This window comes from Haliaeetus albicilla, chromosome 5 (genome assembly GCF_947461875.1).
Source record: "Haliaeetus albicilla chromosome 5, bHalAlb1.1, whole genome shotgun sequence".
NCBI classification, from domain to species: Eukaryota; Metazoa; Chordata; class Aves; order Accipitriformes; family Accipitridae; genus Haliaeetus; species Haliaeetus albicilla.
In genome coordinates this window covers 30170553-30191828 of record NC_091487.1, presented here as the reverse complement: position 1 = coordinate 30191828, position 21276 = coordinate 30170553, and the positions used below count along the sequence as shown (strand labels likewise).

Here is a 21276-nt window from a genome sequence, read left to right as displayed (position 1 = left end):
TAAAGGCTTGCTTGTTTGGAACTAATTAAAGACAGATATCCTAAATAGAAAAAGGATCATGGGAATTACATTAGGTGTCTGGAGACTTGTTATTCTTTTGGTACTCTGAGTAGATTGTGGAAGTTGTTAGGGATTCAAGAAATAAGGCAAGCTAATAAAAAGTTCTATTTTTCTGGTTATTGGCCAACTATTGTATTTTTGTTTGCAATAAGATTTGTGCCAACAGGCTAGGGGCTTGAATAAAACATTTAAACATTTGTGCATTAACACATTATGGTGAAAAGAGAATCTTGTGCTTTCACTCAGTGCATTTCAGCCTTCAATTAATGTGAAAGCACTACAATGCCTATGCAACTTCTCTTGCCTAGTGGTGCACCATTTATCATTGCAGTTTTACATTGACCTTGACACCCACTTCATTAGAATAAAGATTGTCTACCATTTAGGTTACATTGTTCCTCTGCACAGAGACCCCATGCAAATTTCTGTTCAGATAGAAGAGCTGTGAGCCTGTCAGAGGTCATCTGCATTAAATGATTGCAGCTATTTTCCAACTGCTTCTTTTCATTCTACTCAATTCAGGCTAGGAGGATCAATCAAGCCCTCTGCCTGAAACAGTGGGACTGCTGGGAATATAACTGTTTTTGGTAGTAGCGGATATGCCCTAAACAGTATTAAATATTTAATATAAATTCATTAAAGGGCATACAAAGTCTTCAAAAAGATATTACATTTATAGTAAAATTTAAAGGGTTGGGATCACCTTCCTTAAAAAAAAGGCAGAACAATGGGTACTGACTGCATAATTTTTTAATGTAGGCAAAATTTAGTTCACGAAGTTACTTAATATTTCTTTCAATGTGTTTATTTCTCTAGCTGCCACAGAAAGGATTGCGTAGCAGAAGTGTAATCCACATTTGCTACTTTCTGAAACAAAAAAGCAAGGTGTCTGCAGGGGTTTGAGACAAAAGTGCTGAGATTTGTTTTGTTTTACAGGCATACACCCATATGCACATGCACTCTCGCACAAATACATATTGTATTATTGTGCTTATTTGTAGGGGAAAAAAGCAAACGGAAATAAGTTAGCGCTCTCCTTCTTGAGTTTTCTGAGTGATATAATTGGAATTCAATTATTAATGGGAGATACTTAAAAAAGATTGTTTTATGATCTTCTATTAGAGAATTTGCAATTCATTTTAATATTTGTAGTTTGATTTATATCAAAGATAATGCAATCTATGTCCAATTAACAATACATAGCCAATGTAATATGATTTCCAGATCATGCAAATGGAATAAGCTAGAAGAGGAAAAACTGATTCTTAACCTCAGACGTAATTTGCTGTGTGAGTTCTGGCAATTTTAAATGACATTGCACTTTTTAATTTTTCCAAAGGCTCAGCAGCAAATTTATCCCAATCAAGAAAGCCTATTATTAATTTACAAGGACAATTGTAGGAGTCTTTATAATTTCCCTGTGCAATTATTTGCCATAAATTGCTAATAGTGAAATACATGAAGTTTGCAAGAAACAGCAACTGCTATTTATCTAGACAGATCACTCAGCCCAGATCTTGAATGTTGTCCAGAGGTTCTCGTGCTATTGACAGCATAAGAAATATAACCAAGCTTCTGGACGGTTTCTAAAATGTTTCACACTGATAGTACCAAAAAGGTAGAAGCATTAAGAGCTATTGTGAAGGGTAGGCTGGCCTCTAGCAGATTCCTTCACTTTGCTTGTATACAGCTGAGCTTTGGACCCTGGACTTTGGAATAAAAAGACTCTTTGTTCATCACTGAATGGCATTAGGCATGGGCTTCCTAAGGGGCCACCATGAAGCCTAGCATGAAGAGTGCAAACATTATCCAGAAAGCAAAGTGAGAATGTGTGTGAAGAGATGATGGACAAATATTGCTATATGTGCATTGCTATATGTTTATATATATTTATGTTACACATTTGGTGAATTTGCTGAGTATTCTTTACTCAATTTTATGTATGCAGTGTATTTTGCAGATGTGTGCCAGTGCTGACTATGCATGCACATACAGACACTGAACATGTGTGTGTATGTTTTTGTGTCTGCAGCAGTCGAAACACCCTGAAATTTTTAAGTTTTTAAAATTTAAAGATCCAATCCAGGTAAAATTAAAATTGCAGGTCACCCAGTCCTGATCTCAGCTGTATATCATACAGTGCCATTTGACTGAAGATACTTTGTTAGTATGTGAATGATGGAATGCAGAACATCTACAAGTAGCATACCCTTATTCCAATAATGGAGAAAGTTCACTGGCTTAATTCTTCTGTACTTCGTAGCCATAGCTCCACTGTGTGTTCAGTATGTCTAGTCTCTTTTCACTATAACCAACAGAAGCACCATACAAAAGTCTTACAATGGATGTCTTAATCTCTCTGTGTGCTTTTAGAGCATTATTTTGAATTCCATCATGCAGGCTTTTTTTTCTTTCCTCTTCTGAAGTTTTATTACAACAACAGAATTCCCAGGGAGCTTTAGGGGCAAGGTTCACATAATATTGCCCTGAAGTTTTGCTCGAGGGGTGGAATCCGCACCCCAGTCCTGATCATCTTTTTGTGGTGTTTCTCTTTCTGAAAGATGCAGTGCGCAGTCTTACAGAGTTGTTAACTGTGTACAGATTTTTTTATTGTTTACCAGACAGTGCACATCTACGAACCTTTCATGATGATTTCTTTCTCTGACCTCTCAGTGACTAGGCATCTTGTTCCTTAACACTGAGGGAGGCTGAAAAATGCTGGAGTTGCTCAATGTGTGCCTTCTATACCAGTTTCAAAATGGCTTATTCTTCTGGTTTCCATGGTGACAATTAACACTGTTACAAGGCATTGTTCCAGTCTCCATTTGGGCAGAATTTTCGGGTGTGATTTTTCACACACAAAATGTTTTATATAATTTTTTTTAAAGAAAAAAAAAGGGAAAAAAAGGCACAGTTTAGTTTAAAGTGTCAAAAAATGTGTCTCAATCAAGCCTGCCTGGATTTCTTAGAACATTCTTATCAGGGGAAGTAAGGTTTTAAATTGCTTTGTTTTGGAATTCAACTTCTCGTGGTTTAAATATTTTTGCCAAACTTACTCACAGATAAACGCTACTGCCTTTTTTAAAATTCCACTATTTGTCCTTTGAGAAATATTGATCATATTGAGTGAGGAGGAAGAAAAAGCCAAAATTCTTTAACTTACATAACAATGTTTTGGATTTCTTTTGAGTGGCCTCAGAAACACAAAACCAGCCATGCGTGCACACAGCTAATCATGCTGTAAATATTTTGCAGTTTTTCCAGTATGTTGTTGTTTGGGTTTTTTTCCCCAGTTTTTTAATATGACAGGTGTCATGGGAAATTAAATATTACTCATTTATTTATTTATTATTGTGGCTGTTGCGAGAAACCTGTGACTTTAACTTTCTTAATCTCATTTTTGGCTATTAAACAGTAATCTATATCATAGCATCCACAGACTGTCACAATGGAGCAGCCTTTGCTCACTTAAAGCTGAGGAAAGAATGAATCTGAATCTGAAGATTAAATTATCTTCTCACTGCAGGATTAAGTAGTTCTACCAGACTAGGGTTGTGCAGCACTGATAGAGATGGTAGCTAATTTTTCCATGCAACTGCTTAGAGCGTAGGTGTTTAATGGATTAAAAAATAGCATTAGCAATAGCATCTCGTGCTATCAGTTCTCAAACTCTACCTCCTGTACATTAAGCTCTTCCCTTAACTTAAAATACCCACTGCATGTTAAATATCCAGGAGTGAAACAATACTGACTGTCACATAGCAATACATCTAATAATGAACTGCATTCTTTCATCTTTTACAGTTACAGTATAATGCATTTTCTATCAATCAGCACTTTCATCATGCTTGTTTATACAGTGGGTTACACGGTGACAAAGACAGAGCGCGTACATAAAATCTAGCTTATTTATTTTTTAATGTAATAACCTTTTATAACATCTGTCACACTATTTGGATTATGCTGCACTGAATTATTTTATCTAGTCCAAAATTAAATGAAACGTCTTCTGTTTCTATGTTAACAAGAGCATTGTAGTTATGAAACAGGCAACATGTTTTATTTCTTCATCAGTCCTGCGCTGCCCGGGAGCATACCCAGCCCCAGTCCAGGCAGCAGCAACTGCCAGCCTAGAACAGGTGATGAGTATTAACTAGCTGTGCCTGCACTAGTGTCACACAGCTAGAGGACTCCCTCAGTCTATTAATTCACTTGACAAAAGAAAGGGAGTCGCACGAACTGGAGTTCAGTGCCTAGCAAATTGGACTCTGGATTCCCCTTGATATTACATGTACTTATGGAAATAATTATGCAAATCCTTTTCAGCTATATCATCTTTAAATAGAAATCAGATTACATAAAGAAGATTGTAATCTCCTCCAGTAACCATTCTGGCTGAAAAGGCAATAATACAGGACCAAGAAGCATACTTGTTGAACATTTTAGTCCAATAAAATGGTGTTGCCTCTTGGCGGATGCGGTTCCCTAGTGCCAAATCTGGTTGATACCTACTGTTGTACATTGCTAAAACCTTAGCCGCAGCACACCAAGTATCAAAAGGCAAGTTCTTTATAAACAATTCCTTGTTCTTTACTATGCATATTCATGTAATTTTGGATACGCAGACACCTGATCAGTGTTCATTAATAATGAGAAATGGTTTAAATCACCTCATTTAAAACATTTGCTCTATGATCCACAAATGACTAATATTTGCTGAAGTTTACATAATACAAATGATGCGCATGTGTTGTGTAAATGAGAGATTAAAATATGAAACTAACAATATGCAAACATATGCATGGAAGTGCTGAGGACCTGTTAGCTGAAACAGTGATTTCACACCTTTATTATTTTCTTTAAGCTGTCTCCAATTGTGGTTTTGCTTTGTTTTCCTACAGAGCATGTTCTTGGATCTGGCAAAGGCACCCGTGTTTTAAACGTTCCTTATTCTAGTTTATTTTTTTATACTTAGCCCAGTTATTAACATTTTCAGTATGAGCTGCTATAGCAGTTTTCTTGGCTGAATTTAAAGCAAAGAAAGCTTTATGTTTAGGATGCAATTTGCTAATAGCTATGCATAATTTATGTATGTCTTGTAAATACCTTTGTAAGAATATGTGCTGAACTCTCCTCTTTCAGTAAAAGGTGTATTTTTGGCTGTATCAGAAGTTCTATTTCTACGAGTGTTTTAGACATAAGAGGGAGAGGGAATTAGCTTAACTATAAGTAGGGTATGTATATGACTGGATGCCTGTGTGTTAAGTTTTATTTCTTTATTTACTGTACCAGCTACTTTAAAAATAATTAATCATTATAGTAATGCTTATATTTAATACTTAATTCAGGTTTTCAGAGAATATAGGTTTTAAAGAGATTTATTTGCCAATGTGTCTGTAGATTAGAATACATTTTTGTAGAGTATATAAGTAATATACAGCTAAAATATTTAGAAAGTCAAAGTAATTTTGAAAGAAGCTTCTGCTTTTATTCCTGTTTTCTCTGCCCTTTTTTTTTTTTTAACAATAAATAACAGTGCAGGAAATAAAAGGTAGTTTCAGCCTGAAGAAACTATTGGACTGTATGAGCATTGTGGCTGTTCTCATCTGTGTGCCATTTCACTGCTCCTGTTGGTTGATGCAATAAAAATCAAGTTACTGGTATTGTGTTGTAAGGGAGTTATGTCTAATTGTTTTTCTAACGTGAAACTCTCACGTTTTCACATGTAATAGCATTTCAGGCCCATATATGAGACAGAATCTACAATGAGAGAGAGAAGAAATAAACTGGACAGGAAACTTAATTATGAAATTATTTCCTTGTTGGCATGGTTTGGGTTTTTTTCAGTGGAGAGCCTCAGTATTACTTGCTGAAGTAGCATATTTGAAAAATAAGGTACCACTGACTTGAATGAGACAAAGGCAGATCAAGCTTCAGATGAGAGAGTGTTAGTGAATATTACTGTACAAGCGAATATTGTGAGTGAGTGAATATTACTACATGTAATCAATTGCTAACTGCCTGCATAGATATGTCACCCAGAAGGCTACGTGCTTGGTACCTAAATCTCTTATGATATGTCATGAGAAGGTTGTGTGCTTAAAAAAAAAAAAAAAAAATTTAAAAAATGGCATAGTGAGCATGATCGTAATTGGGCACATATAATTAACGTTTAAATTTTTATAGAGAAAACTCTTTACAGGAGCTAATATTATCTACTTCTTTTCATTTTAGAGATACAATGTAGAAATGTCAATCAGGCACCCGAAAAAGATGGAACTGCTTAGTAAGGTTGAAGCTCTGAAGAAAAGTGGTGTTTTACTACCAAATGATCTCCTTGAAAAAGTGGATTCAATTAATGAAAAATGGGAACTGCTTGGGGTATTTGCATTTTTATTACTGTTTGTGGGTTATGTGTACATTTTTGTGTGTTGAAGTACGCTGTCTGTCTGATTTCTAATTTGAGGCACAAATATCTCTCTCTTTCAATTCACCACGTACATTTCAAACAAGCTACTCATGCTATTATAAAAACTCCATAGTATTTTCCTCTACTGTTGATTTTTTTTTTTATTCCATGCTTGTCTCCTGTCTGACTTTAATAATTTTAGTTCTTTAATACATAAAAAATGTAAGTAAAATATGCCATGTATTACGGGTATGCACCAAGTCAACTATAATGCAGTATATCTGATATACACTGACTGTCATGCTTGAGTGAATGTTAATAGAATTTATTCTGAAGGTACACGTTAGAGACATCTACTGTTTAACTATTTACTATACCCTTAAGATGAAAAGTGGGGTTGTCACTGCATATTTCAGGTCACACTGATGGCTCAAAAACAAATATGCAGATTCAGTACGAATCTGAATACCTGAAGCTAAGAATACAGCCAGGATATGTTTCATGCTGCTGTATTCAGCTCACTTTTGACAAAAGCCCAAAAAGTTTCATGTAATTCATTTCACGCTATGATGGGCTGGGTCTCAGCCAAAGAGTGAGATACAAGAATCTGGCAAAAAAAGCAATATAGTGATTCTGTTACCCAGAGACCAGTGATGGCACCGTGCAGGAGACACTATTGTCCTATTGTTGTAAAACAGCTGAGAGAGAGAGAGAGAGGTCAAACTATATATTTTTCCATCCACTTCTCTCCTTAATTGCCTTCACTTCAAATCAAGGGTAAGATAAATTTATAAATTACTTTAAATGATTAATTATAGATGTGTGATATTAGCAATACAGTTACATTGCATAATTTTGCATGCTATTATCGTAGTTTAAAAAACATTTCTAATATATTACGAGTAAGCTATACATGCAACCTGACAACAGCATTTTAAATACTGACTTGTGTCACTTTAGCTTATTTGGTAATGCAATAGCCATTTTACAGAGGGTGGGGCTTTTTTAGTTCAGCACAGTTGTTTCTAATTGCTTGATTCTCTAAATGTGCAAATTGTCAGAAAGTGTTAAAAGTTGCCTTATGACTAGTGAGCTTATTACTTGTTAATTTTAATCTGCAGCATCACCACAAGCATTTTAAAACTATTTGAGCATTAATAAATGTACAGATAAAAATAAGACTTATTAACCTATTCTTTTACATCTGATCATAACAAGTTGTATTTTTAAAATAATTTCAGTTGTAAGCCTTACATTTATGACTTTCAATGTATTTAATCAGGGTAATTCAGTGGCACTGATTAGAGCTGGTAGGATATAAAACTATGAGATAAGTAACTGATCATAATTCTGAAAATCTAGAAAAACTCTGTCTTAAAAAAAATTTAAGCCCTCCACTTCTCACAATGTTAAAATCAAAATATACCTCTGGATTAAGTTTTGCCATTAATTTCAGCATTTACAGAAAAATAAAATATAACTATTACAGTTTTCCTGCTAAATGCAATTTCATGAATAATAAGCAGAGTTTGATAGAGTTTTGTTTAATTTAATAAAAACCTCTGCAGAAAGTAACGGCACTAGGCATACTGTTTTAATTGGCATGATTACGTTTTAATTGGCATGAAAAAAATTAAAGACAAGGATTTTAACTTCTAACAATGGTAAAATAGAGGGATATGGTTTTTAATATTACTTTCATCTAAGGTGAACAGTGTGGAATGGAAATACATTAGAATGAAATGTCAGTGGTGCGTACAGTTTAATCTGTGAAATTTTGTCCCCTGTGCTGAATATTACTCTGTCTCAATTGCATATTAAACAACCCTATCAAGGCAGGCATTGGCATCTGCTGTGCTGACACAAATTGTGAATTAAATGAAATTGATGTCCTCTGTCGTATATTTATGAAGACGGACCATTCTCTGAAGTATTCTGTTTATGAAGAATTTATGATTGCAAACTGTTCCAGAACAAAAAAGTGGCAATAAATTCTTTTTTGTGACCCTACCCTCCAAGGGCATTGATTTCACCTCCTGCTGCTACTTTTGTTACAGCATAAAAACAATAGCTAGTGCTGGATTCCACTGAGGGTCTTCAAATTATCAATATTTGCACCATGAAAATAGAATGGTGTTGCCAAGAAAGCATGTTTTTCAGTTATGATCTCCTAAAGACGTTATTTACAGAATGCCACATAGTAGATTAATGTCTGTTGGTCTAATTTTATTTGTGTTTTAAAGCTTATTTTTGGAAGCTAACTTCATTGTTATAAATTATATTTCAGTAACTTTCTAAAGCATGTATTTTCAACAGACAGCCATACTGGGACACCTAAAACTGTATCTTCATGTTACAACAATTAACCACTGCTAATTATCAGTTTAAAAGGTTATTGGATGTGATTGTCAGTGTATATTCAATATTCTACAATCAGTAACACAGATCTAGTGCTTATAATAAGTGTCAGCCTGACAGCCTCTTATAGGTCAGATAAAACACTGCTTGGCATAGAAAAAGCAGGCAACAGCCTGTCCCCCTTATGATGTTAAAGGGTTGTCTTTCAAAATACTGAAAAGGAAGGTAACTTTCTGTCCCTGGCCTCTTCAGAATATTCATTATGCTCACAGCGTCCACTATCAAAATGTTATTCAGTGGGTCTTTTATTAGAAATACTACTTTGAAAAGCTGTAGTAAAGTAGTTTCATTAGCGATCAGAGGTGAATGTTTATTCTGGTCCATTATTTTTAAAGTGGATGCTTAAGATGGAGAACTTAAATCCAAATTTAGTTGCCTAAATAATTGGCCTGATGTTCAGGAACATTGAGGCTTTGCAATTTCTAGCTTATTGGTGTCTGAATGAGTTCATCCACTTTTAAAAGCAAACCAGCTGTTTTGTGACCTAACTGCTCTTGCATACAACCTCAGGGCTACAAGATTGTAAACGATGACCTGACAGTTGATACCTCAAAAAATATTTCAGTATTTCAGTGTTTCCCCCAAAACTTAGATGGTACCTTGGATAAGAGTTTGGTGATCGTAGTGCTTGTCATATTTTCTGTTGCTGCTTAGAAACCAGTAACTCTGATGGTCATAAGTGTCTGAAGCCATAGACAAATTCTGTGGAGTAACTACTTTAAAAAGTTATGTGCCATTTTGTCTCCTCTGTCCATAGTTACTCTTAATAAACATTGATTTATCATGCTTCAAGCAAACTCAGTGACCCAGAGAGAAAAGCGTAAGTGAGAAACAAGGATACAAAAAATGAAATTGATTGAAACAAGGAAACAAAGAATGAAATTGATTGATATTAGTTGTAATTATTAAAAACCCCACATCTCTAGTCATCTAACAGATGCTTCTTGTTGCACATTAACCTGTATATGTTTTGGTACATAAGCCTAATCTATGTTTTCTTTATCTGATGCATTAGAAAACCCTAGGAGAGAAGATCCAAGACACAATGGTAGGGCACAGTGGGTTAGGTCCACGTGACCTGCTCTCGCCTGAAAGCGGCAGCCTGGTAAGGCAGCTGGAGGTCAGGATCAAAGAGCTGAAAGGGTGGCTGAGAGATACAGAGCTTTTCATCTTCAATTCCTGTCTGAGACAAGAAAATGAAGGAACAATGAATGCTGAGAAACAACTGCAATATTTTAAGGTAATAAAAAAACAATCATAGTTTTCATAGAGACACTCCTCTTTATGGTAGGATAAAATATTTGTCTTATACATAACATAATGCAATGCATGCACATATGTAATCATATATTCATACTTTCACCTTCATTTATGTACTATGTGTTCATTCATGTTGATTTTATTGAATCTTTACAACAATATTTATTCCTTAGACTTTTTGCAAAAAAGAGCTTTAGAGGGCTAATCACAACGCAATTGGAAAAGCAATAGTATTCTTTCATTCTACTGAGTTTTGTCACGAAAAGCTTCACTCTGAATTTCACTCCCTACATCAGTTAAATTAATTACTGTGTTATGTGACCATCAGTTTAATAGCCTATTTCTCTGCACATATGAGTCAAGAATAGCCTATTTGAGGTCACATTTGCAGAGGTATAAATTTAGCATACATGAGAAAACATTCAAGTTTGTGGTGAATAGATATGTGGAAAAAGACATACACACTATGAGATTTGCATTAATCTAGGCCACATCTTAAGCCTAAGCCTGAAGATTTATGGAAAGGAGGGAAAAGAATTGTAGTAACAATGCTATATTTAGATGGATGAGCTCCTTCAACTGAAGGCCAGCATTCAGCTTTGCAACTGACTTAATGGAGGTTGTATGTTTTGTTCCATTCCCCCAAAGTAGTGGGACTTTTTAGGAAAGAGGGCTATTAAGTTAGCAAACAAACCTGGCAGAACCATGCGATTTTCTTCTGTTCATAGCTATCACTTCTAAATAAACCCTCACCTAAGTCATCATTACAGGTCACTTTACTCTGCAAGTGATCTTTGACCAAAGAATAAGAAAGGAATCATGAGTAATTGTTGAGCTTTAGAGGTAAAGAGGTTTTTCTCTTCCACTAGTACATCAGGGTGTCTAGGGCAACAGCACTGTTAAGATGATGGACAATTTATTAAATACTCACCCCAAAAGGCATGGTGCAAACACTTCTAAACATACTTTTTTATACAAGCGTTCAAGGAAACAGCAGCAGAAAAATGACCGTCTTCCCAATTAGTCATTCCTTAGCTCTTCCAATCGTGAGGATTAGTGGGAAGGTTGTGTCAATGTAGATAAAGTTGGTAGGGTTTTTTTCAGGTTCCTGAGCATGTCCATTTGAATGCAATTTTAAGTTTTCTTATGACATTTATTTTTTATTTTTTTTTACTGATTTGTGGTCTTCTGCTAATGCGAAAAAAAAGTCACACTGATTCTGTTTGTTCTATCAGCAAACTTCAAAGCTAGTGATTATCAAGGACTGTTCACAGACCTGCAAAACTTCACAGCAATAGATTCATGTTTTCCATAGGAAATGCTGGATGCTTTTTATTTCTGTGGAAAATTATGGCATTTATTCAAGCGCATAACTATGGATTTAAAAATCTAATTTCAGACAAAGTCATTCTTAAATACACATTTGTATATATATGGCTAAGACTTTTATATTTATATATGAACAGAAATTCCATAGCAATGTTACTTATGTATTTGAAGTGTGCATAAATCTCTCAAATGAAATCTTTTAAAATATATATGATATGATGTCATGCCAAGAGCTCTAGAGATGTTAAACAGGATAGTACCACCCACCATGATGTAACCAGAGTATTTCATTACTTGGTTGATTATCTATTAATTACATAAATAATACATTAATTATTTTCAAAATGGTAGCCATTAGAGTATAAAAAATAATTACCTATCAAATATGGTGAGAGCACATCACTTTGTCATATATATTAAACCATCTTTGTCTCATTAAATCTGAAATCCACTATAAGTAAGTTTTCCATTCTTCACTGATCTCCTGGGGAAGTGTATAAAAGAGAAAATGGATATAATTAACAATACTGCAATGTATAATACATATATTTGAGAAAGAACATTTAGAACATTTTCAAAAACATTAGCTATGCCACTAGTAGGAAACCTGCTGGGGTTTAGTTTGACTTACTTTCCACTTAACTTAAGAGTTTAACCTTATTACTGCTTTCACTGTGGTAAGTGAATCATTGTTTCTTAATGGAAATTTATTGTGCTGCACCGTCCCGATTATACACACAGCCACACTACACAGAGAAACATTGTTAATAAAATAAACTCAACAATGCTGTTGATTTTCATTCCGTAATGTTATATTTTAAATTACACTTATGCCTTAGGAACCACAGTTATTTAATTTTTCAGGTGTTTTCCTTTCATTTTGCAATTGGAGGTTGAATTGAATGTGTAGTTCACATGCAGTTGGGACCCAAGATGAGAACAATGTAGTGGGAGGAGGGGTTGTTAAATTCAGTAGTAGGAAATTATTTTTACTTCTTTGTTTTCTTTTATAAAAAATCGTGCCATATTAATTTGAGTGTTCTTTTTATTAAAGAATGTACTACTGTGTTACTTTTCTCTTGGGATATTGCTGTGCAATAATAATACTTAGCATTTCTATAGTACTATCCAGTCAAGGAGCTGTATATGCTGTACAAACATTAATGAACTAAGCCCCACTAAACCTATAATGTAGATATTATTATCCCCTTTTTAGAAATGAGGGAAATAAAATGCATGGAAATTAAGTGACTTTTCCAGGTTTTCACAGAAAGTCAATGGCTGTGTTAGGGTAGAACCCAGCTACAGTGACCCTAATCTTTGGTGCGAACCACAAGGCAGCCCTTCCTTCCTTCCTCTGGGTTACTTCTCGGTATGTTCCATTTTCATATGTGATGAAAAGATACTGCTTCCTTGCATTTACCACTGTTTCTTGTTTATTTTCAAAGTTCAAATCCTGTTGAGCATGTTTGGCTGGGGTTTTTTTTCCCATTATTATTAGCTCATTTAGATATTAGAATTACTAGAATATTATTAGTTACGGTCATTACCTAGCTTATGTAAGGTCCTGTATTTCTTGGTTTTGTGGAAACTCTGTGGTATACTTTGGTCAGCCCAGTGATCTCTGTGCCACACAATGTGCAGCCAGTCTGCAGAGCCATTTTGTTACTTGTTCCACCAGCTTTCAGTGCTCCTTGCTGCCTCAGACATTTTCATATTTAGTTACGAAGGACAGGCACGAACTTTGCTTCAGTCTATAGTGACACTTGCTGGCCATTCCACAATAGCATTAAGTGAGCTTCCAAGTGTAGCCTAACCCAGGCTCCTGTCAAGAAGGGGGAAAGAATGAACACAAGTTGCCCAGCTGTAAAGAGTGAAGCATGGGTGTCTTCATCCTGGTTTGTTTTCTTCTGTTGCAATGTGAAAAACCCATGAATCTGGACTAAGAAAATCAAGAGATTGACTTAAAATTCATGAGATCTTCATAACTACGAACATACATTTATTTTATTTATTCATCCTTTTTATTTCTGTTCTGCCTTTTGAGTCCCTTGAGTTCATGTTTTCTAGCTTTTCACTGAAACGATGAGGACCAGAACCAGGAACATACTTTTAAAATGAAATACAAGATTCTCAGGTAAACACATAATTCTAACAGCTGAAGGACCTAATGTCATGAGACTAATAATTGACACAACTGATTTCCTAACCTAATGATGTATGGCAATTTTGTGGGTCAGGAGAGATTTGGAGCAGGGAAGAATGAGGAGCAATAATAAAAAGAATTCACATTCTTTCATGGAAGTTTTAGTAAATTTCATTTGACTAAGGTCTAGCCAGAATTTTGTGTGCTTGTTGGCTTCTAAGTAGAAGTATTCTGCCATATTTGCGTTTATGTGTTTGGGACTTCAAAAAGCATGCTGTTTTCTCTGCAAAATGCTCATCCAAAAGACAGTAAGGGAGCCTAAATAATTAGTCATATATTTCTGTCATTTGCAATAAAACTTATGACTTCAAGTGTTCAATATAGAGAAATGACCCATCAGCATCAAAAGGGTAGTTGTTATGTCTTTGGCTCACAGACCAGCTACTCAAGAAGAAGCTTAGACTTGTGAGTATCTGTCCATCTCAGAATCCCTTCTCAATCACACGGAACTGGGAAAGCTTCTATTGCTTTCACTAGCAAGATTTATAAAGGATCCTGTTCTCCTTCTCCTCCAAACCGAGTTTGGAGGGGGAACAAGATTTTCCTGTTCAGAACAGGATTTTAGTAGAGGTTTTCGGCTAAATGGTGTTCTTTGGCAACAATAATGTTGCATTTCATGTAGTTTTCTGATCTGGTTTTATTTGAAGCGATAAGCAACATGCTATATATATTGTCATACCTGTCTCCTAAATCTATATTTGGGCCTTTAGAAAAGAGAGACCTGATTTTGGTTCCTTAGATGGTCTCGAACCTGATCTTCTCCGGCAGTGGGCAGTTCTTCATTCTCCCAGTCCCTGCCTTTGCCTTCTGTGACTTGGGCGGTGTGGCTGGAGCACTTGCCAGTGAAGACTGAGGCAAAAAGGTCATTGAATACCTCAGCCTTCTCCATATCCTGGGTAACCAGGTCTCCTGTTTCCTTCCGGAGAGGGCCCACATTTTCTCTAGTCTTCTTTTTGTCACTGACATACCTACAGAAGCTTTTGTTGTTGCCCTCAATGAATCTGACTTTTACTGTCTGGAGTGGCTGGAATTCCTTTGTGCTGGTCTTCAGGTGCTCTCCTGCTGACCTGTGATCCCTCTCCAGGCAGGCTCTGGGCATCTATTGCTGGCACTGCCATCAAACTGGTAGGAGTGGGATGGATTGAGGTTCCCCTCCCCTGGCAACTTTAGTTTAAAGCCCTCTTCACCAGCTTGGCAAGGCTATGACCGAAAATGTTCTCTCCTTTTTCTGACAGATGGACCTTATCAGCCACCAGTGGACCAGGTTTCTTAAAGCGCGTCCCATGGTCTAAGTAGCCGAACCCCTGGCTGTGGCAGCAGTCCCATAACCATTTGTTGATTCACCAGATTTGACTGGCCCTTTCAAACCCCTTCCCTTTGACCAGGAGGATTGATGAAAAAACTACCTGTGCTCCAGAGACCCCTACCACCACTCCCAGGGCTCTGTAATCCTTCTTGAGACTCCTCAGACTGCTCCAGCTATATCACTGGTGCCCCCCTAAAACAACAGCAGCAGATTATAGTCAGTGGACTGTACAAGGCTTGGTAGTCTCTTCATAGTTTTGGAAATGTTTTCCCGTTTAATATTTCTAAAAGTCAATGGTCTATTGAATTCCACAGCTAGTAATATTTGTAGACATTTCTGTTTGCCTTGTAAACAGTGTAAATTATCTGATGCTTGTAACTATTTCTAATAACTAGACTCACTTAGAACTGTATTTTTTCGTCTTCCACTAAATCTGTGACTGAGAATACCAGATGATGCAATGTCATTTAAAAAAAAAGTATTTCTCAGCACCATCTCTTATTTCTCCAATGCCTAAAGCAGCAAAACTTTTGGAGTAAACAATATAGGTTGCATTAGTAATTAATAATCAATCAGTTAATCAGTAGTTCTTATGATGCTTTCCATTTTAAGTGAAAAGTTTGCATAAGAGTCAGCACTGTACATGTCACAAACAATTCAGTTAAACATAATTCTATCAAATAAAACACAAGTGAGTTTGGGAGCATATAAAATTATGGCCAAACTGAAATCAAAGAAAAGTATTAGCTTTGAGTAAGGGTTTAGAGACTCAGAGATTGGAGAAAAGTGCTGGCTGTTCCTACAGGTGCCAGGAATCGCTTTCACTTCTGCATTTTGGATCCTTTACAATTTTTGGAATGATGTTCCTGGCAGAGCTGCAATCAAAGAATTACAGAAATTCAATATGCATGTAACAAAAGTATGCAAAACAGTTTCCAATAGAAAGTCCAAAAGAAGTCAAGCAGGATTTAATCCTTTTTATACCTCTAAGATGATAAAAAAAAGTTGTGATAATTTTAATAAATTTCTCAAAAACAGTGTGACTTCAGAGCCCTAAATCTTCTCACAGATGAAGAAATGTTTACCCAAATTTTGTTTGGATTAAATTTTAACAAACAGGAGGGCATACAGTATTAAATCTTTTGAAAAACAGGTAGGATTCCAAAGTCAAATGTAGCCTGATGCCACTTATAATGGTTTGAAGCAAACTCAGACTAGATTTACATGACCCACCATCCCAAAGCAGTGCTTCTGTAGACCACTTAAATGAGAAGCCACCTCTTTATAGTAAAGCAGCTCTGCATATTTTTTTGCCAAAAATGCAGTATTTTGGCCCTAATACAATATATAATTTTATATCTCTAATTTGATTTTAATATACTTAAATATCAATGCTGAATACTATACACACACACACACACAGTATTCACATACTCAATATGCTCAAATGTATCTTAAATTTTGATTTAATATACTTACTACTTACTGAAAGAAAGTTCAGTTTGTGTTTCAAAATGCTCTCCTTATTTAAGACAACACTAATACAATTTACAGTGCCCATTTAGTCTTAAATATCTCATCTGAGATAGCAGCTTTAATTCCATCATCCCATTTGGACTGTGAAGCTTAAGCTGTGAATTCTCCGAGGTTTTTTTACATTCTTACTAGGTTTTTAATTAATCAAAATCTCAACATTAATCATGAACACTATCTGGTTGTCTAAAACCATTTTGCCCCAGAAGTGCTCCCTTTGCTGGGGGAAAGGAAGGGACGCAGAAGGTCTAGCCACCAGGGATGGTTAGATCCAACATGCTGCAGGGTTCCACAGAGGTATCATGAAGTATCTGCATGCAGTTCTAATTCAGCAGTGGCAGTGGGCTTCTGGACTAAGATTGGGGTGTGGGATGGAGGTTGCTGTAGTAACAGGAAGAACCCTGAGTTCAGCAGAGCCCGGATACAGCAATACACTGAATCCTTTGTTGGGAGAATAGCCTAGTAGCTATTTTTAGGTTACTAATTCATACTTTGCTTCCTCCTACCTCTATTTTATGTACTGTCCCCTTATTTCTGGTGTACCAAGATGATTACCCTGCAGACAGCATAGCCATATGGTAGAGGTACGTTAAAACAGGCTAGCTTTAGATACCTACATTGCAGAGATCTTGTCTGAACTTCTTTTAGAGTAATTGGGGGGGAAGCACTTTTGGGATGCAATTAATCTGTTCTGTTATAGGCATCTGGCTACAGAGATGTACTGTACCTCAGAATACCTACTTCTAAATGACTAGCTCAGGCGTCAAGTTCTCCATTAGCAGAATCCTGCTCAAGGAAACATGAGGAACATCTTTAAGACTTGAGGGACTTGAAGATGTTGAGGCAACCGCAATCCCAGCTCAGAAAGATTTACTGCTAATATCTGTGAGGTTCTCCCACACTAACTATAGGCTTATTTCTTTTCCAGAAAAGTTGAGCCCAAATTTCTGTCTCAGCTCTCCCAAATGTGCAATAGGGTGCTTATTTGAACCAGTGCCGCCTTGTTAACTGGAGCTGGTGAGAAAGAGGCAATGGGCCTCTTATCCCTGTCTTTCTTACTGTACTGGGATGGTCTGCATTTAATTGTCATATCATGAGTAGGCTTGTAACGCTTGAGGTCTGACTCAAGCTGACTAACACAGAAGACACCCTGGCTTACAGAGAAAGCTGTCCCAGACTGGCCATTACAAAGTAAACCTTGCAATTTCATAGTGACAAACAACTCATAGTTCCTTTCCCAAACCCTTTACATCAGTGACATCTGCAGACTTTGGGCTATATTTCCCCTCTCAGTCATGGCCTCTTGAAGAGTCAGATGTGGAGAACTGAAAATAGCTGACTTGGCTCCTTTTGAGAGAACATTCTCAGTTCCATCCCTTATTATTGTCATTATCATTGAAGATATAATTGATTTTCTTCTTTTGACCCACGCAAATGACTCCTTGAAAATGTGACTGCTTATTGTCCTGCTATTGCCTTGAAGATCTATTTACTGCAAAACCAGAATCTTTCTCCTCTGTTACTATCAACCTGGAAAGGGAAAAGGAAAATGAGAAGAAAGCCAAAGATGACAAAAGAAAAAGTCAAAGAAATATGTCCCCTAAAAATAAGGCAAGATTGACTTGCACTAATTTACAGTGAGGGTTGGTACTTTGGTTGGCCTCTAAGCTTTATTTCTTTTGTTAGTGCTAACATATGGAAAAACAAATATAATGTGGACTGGAAGTATAAAAGAATTAACAAAAATGCACTGTACTGTCTCCATTAAGGTCCACTTTGTACTACTGCATGTGATTATACAATTTATTCGATTGTCTATAACTGCCCCTTTAGAGCCATAGCACTGCATTTTCAGGTGCAAATCTCTCTGATATTAGTGGATTATTGATTGAATAGTGTTCTCTGGAGCCATTAAGTCCTACTAATGAGGTTTTTCTTTAATTGGTGGATCATTGACCTAGTAGACCGTTGCCTAATTTTGGTTTCAGTACTGGACAGGTTTCCCGAGTTTCATCTTTGCGTGCAAGTTAATAGATCATAGTCCCAATAGGGAATAGTATTATAGACTGTATTAGTACCTTTACTCACACTAAAAATAATTTCATACTGCCAGGAAACCCATTGATTTTAGTAGAATTATTTGCGGGGTAAAGTGTAATTCAGTATGAGTAAGAATAGGAGTGTAAAAAGAACAGGCCTTCAGTATACATTCTGAAGTGTTATTGCAATCCTTATCAGGTATATGATGTATCACAAGTACGAGATGTCAGTCAGAAATGGGATTTGCAGACTGGCAACATATTACTAGAGACAGCAGAGCAGCTTAGATTATGCTTGCTGCATAAAGTCAATGGAAAAAAAAAAAAAGATGTATGTGGATTCCTGTCCTTTGCAGGATGATTCCCTTAGTGGTTTGTTAGGAAAGTGCTGCATTTCCTCACCTCAGAATAAAACTGAAGACCTGGCCTGTAATCTGATGGATTTTCTGTGCATTTCACCAACAGCTGATGATGCTATACCATTATAGTGCACCGCTTTTCCCTTTATCACAGTGACGCTTATTTTCACGTTTTGGTCACAATAAGAAGAACCTCATTACATTCTCTAGTCTAAGCTTTAGTGAAGAAAAGAAAGCCTGTTTTGTGCCCTTTTTGCTTTCATCCCGTCTAGTCTTTTTACCCCAATCCTGTTGTCCAGGCAATGGAAGAATGGCGGTTGAAGGTGCAGTAATATGAGTAACGCTGAGCCTCTAAGACCATCATATACAGTCATCTCATCCAGACATTTGGCTTTTGACAACACTTAGCTTTTTGACTGCCATTCACAGTTCATCTTGACCACATCACCTGCTTCTGTCCTCACCTCTAATTCTGGCCTTCTTATAGCCCTGGGACTAAACTGTGCATGTCAAACTCATGTCTGCCTACCTTGTTGTCCTGGTTTCTGCTGGGATAGAGTTAACTGTCTTCCTAGTAGCTGGTACAGTGCTATGTTTTGAGTTCGGTATGAGAAGAATGTTGATAACGCTGATGTTTTCAGTTGTTGCTCAGTAGTGTTTAGACTAAAGTCAAGGATTTTTCAGCTTCTCAAGCCCAGCCAGCGAGAAAGCTGGAGGGGCACAAGGAGTTGGCACAAGACACAGCCAGGGCACCTGACCCAAACTGGCCAACGGGGTATTCCATACCATGGGACGTCACGTCTAGTATAGGAACTGGGGAGTGGGGGTGGGGAATCGCTGCTCGAGGACTAACTGGGTGTCGATCTGCGGGTGGTGAGCAATTGCACTGAGCATCATTTGTGTATTCCAATCATTTTATTATTGCTGTTGTCATTTTATTAGTGTTATCATTATCATTATTAGTTTCTTCTTTTCTGTTCTATTAAACCGTTCTTAACCCAGGAGTTTTACTTCTTTTCCCAATTTTCTCCCCCATCCCCGTGGGGGGGATGGGAAGTGAATGAGCGGCTGCGTGGTGCTTAGTTGCTGGCTGGGATTAAACCACGACACTTGTACAAGAGGCAAGTTAATGGTAATTTAAAATTTAACATATTTATGCAAACACTTGCCTAAAACTTATTTATGCAAATAAGATACTGGGGTAGGCTAGCCTCCTTCAGATACGAGTGAGCCTATCTCATCACAGTGCTGCCTGGCTCTGGTTGATTCTGCTGCAAGTAACTTCTCTTGGGGACTGCTAGTTTTGTCTTGAGCTGAAACCAAAAAATATGTGTCTGTGTGTATGTTTATGACTAAGATATGGCAAAAGAATGAAAATAATGTTTTTATGTTTTAATGACATACCCATTCTGAGGATGCGTTGCTTTTTTGAAATAAAAGGAGGAACATCATTTCTAGAAAAGCCTGCTTGTTGCCCTTGTGCATATACAGATACACATGAAAGCATCATAATATATTTTCCTCTGTTTACCCTGGAGCAGCTCAAGCTGTACATTTCTGAATCCAGGCTAAATTTGCTTCACTGACACAAAAAAAAAAGCCAAAGGAAATCTCTTTTTCCTTACTCATTAGATCTGTTTATTTTCCCTTTCCTATCACCCTGCCTGTCCTGAAGTCTCCAAAAGATTAGTCTAATTTATTTTATGTTCACTGCTTTCCCATAAAAAGGTAATACCAATGCACTGCAGGATGTTTTTTTCCTGTAATTCAGAATAGGGTAAACTCTCACTACATTTCAGAATATACCAGGCCCATTGCACAGGGACAGCAAAAATGCATGTATACCAGCTGTGGGGGAGCTAGATTAAGAAAGGGAGTAAGTATAATATTAGCATCTGAACCTCAGCCTGAGCGTTACAGGTATTGATGTACAGCCATGCAAGGAAGTTTTTCGTCTAAAACCTCATATAGCTCTGAGGCAGGATACAAAGTTTTAACAGTTTTAACTGTTCATTAAAGATGGTTGAAATTCTGATACCTAAAGTTTTTAGGCAATTGGAGGGGGTTTCTTGGCATCTAATATGTGATGTATGTTAAGAAACATCTTGATTTCTTTAAAGCTGTAATTCTAAGTGAACTCCAACAACTGGAAGTAAAGTTCAGCCTAACTTATGCCTTACTAGATTTTGTAAAGTTTCCACCTGTACCTCAAGTCATTTAATCTCTTGAATTTCCACACACATTCATTTGAAACTCTGCCCAGTGTGGTGGTGATCTAGCAAAAATTTCAAGTTTGTAATGTCCACTATAGGCAAATAAATTTTGGGGTAGTGTGATTCAGGATTCATTACAAAAGC

The 21276-nt window shown here is 36.6% G+C and overlaps 1 protein-coding gene across 5 annotated transcripts in view; it reads left to right on the top strand.

Annotated features, from left to right (window-relative positions):
* AKAP6 (A-kinase anchoring protein 6) overlaps window positions 1–21276 on the top strand; it is a 291528-nt gene that overhangs the window by 231224 nt on the left and 39028 nt on the right. For all 5 annotated transcript variants that reach the window (XM_069784017.1, XM_069784016.1, XM_069784015.1 and 2 more), the window contains exons 10-11: window positions 6295–6441; window positions 9903–10127. In XM_069784017.1, the coding sequence (XP_069640118.1) occupies window positions 6295–6441; window positions 9903–10127 (372 nt within the window). The remainder of the gene's footprint in view (window positions 1–6294; window positions 6442–9902; window positions 10128–21276) is intronic.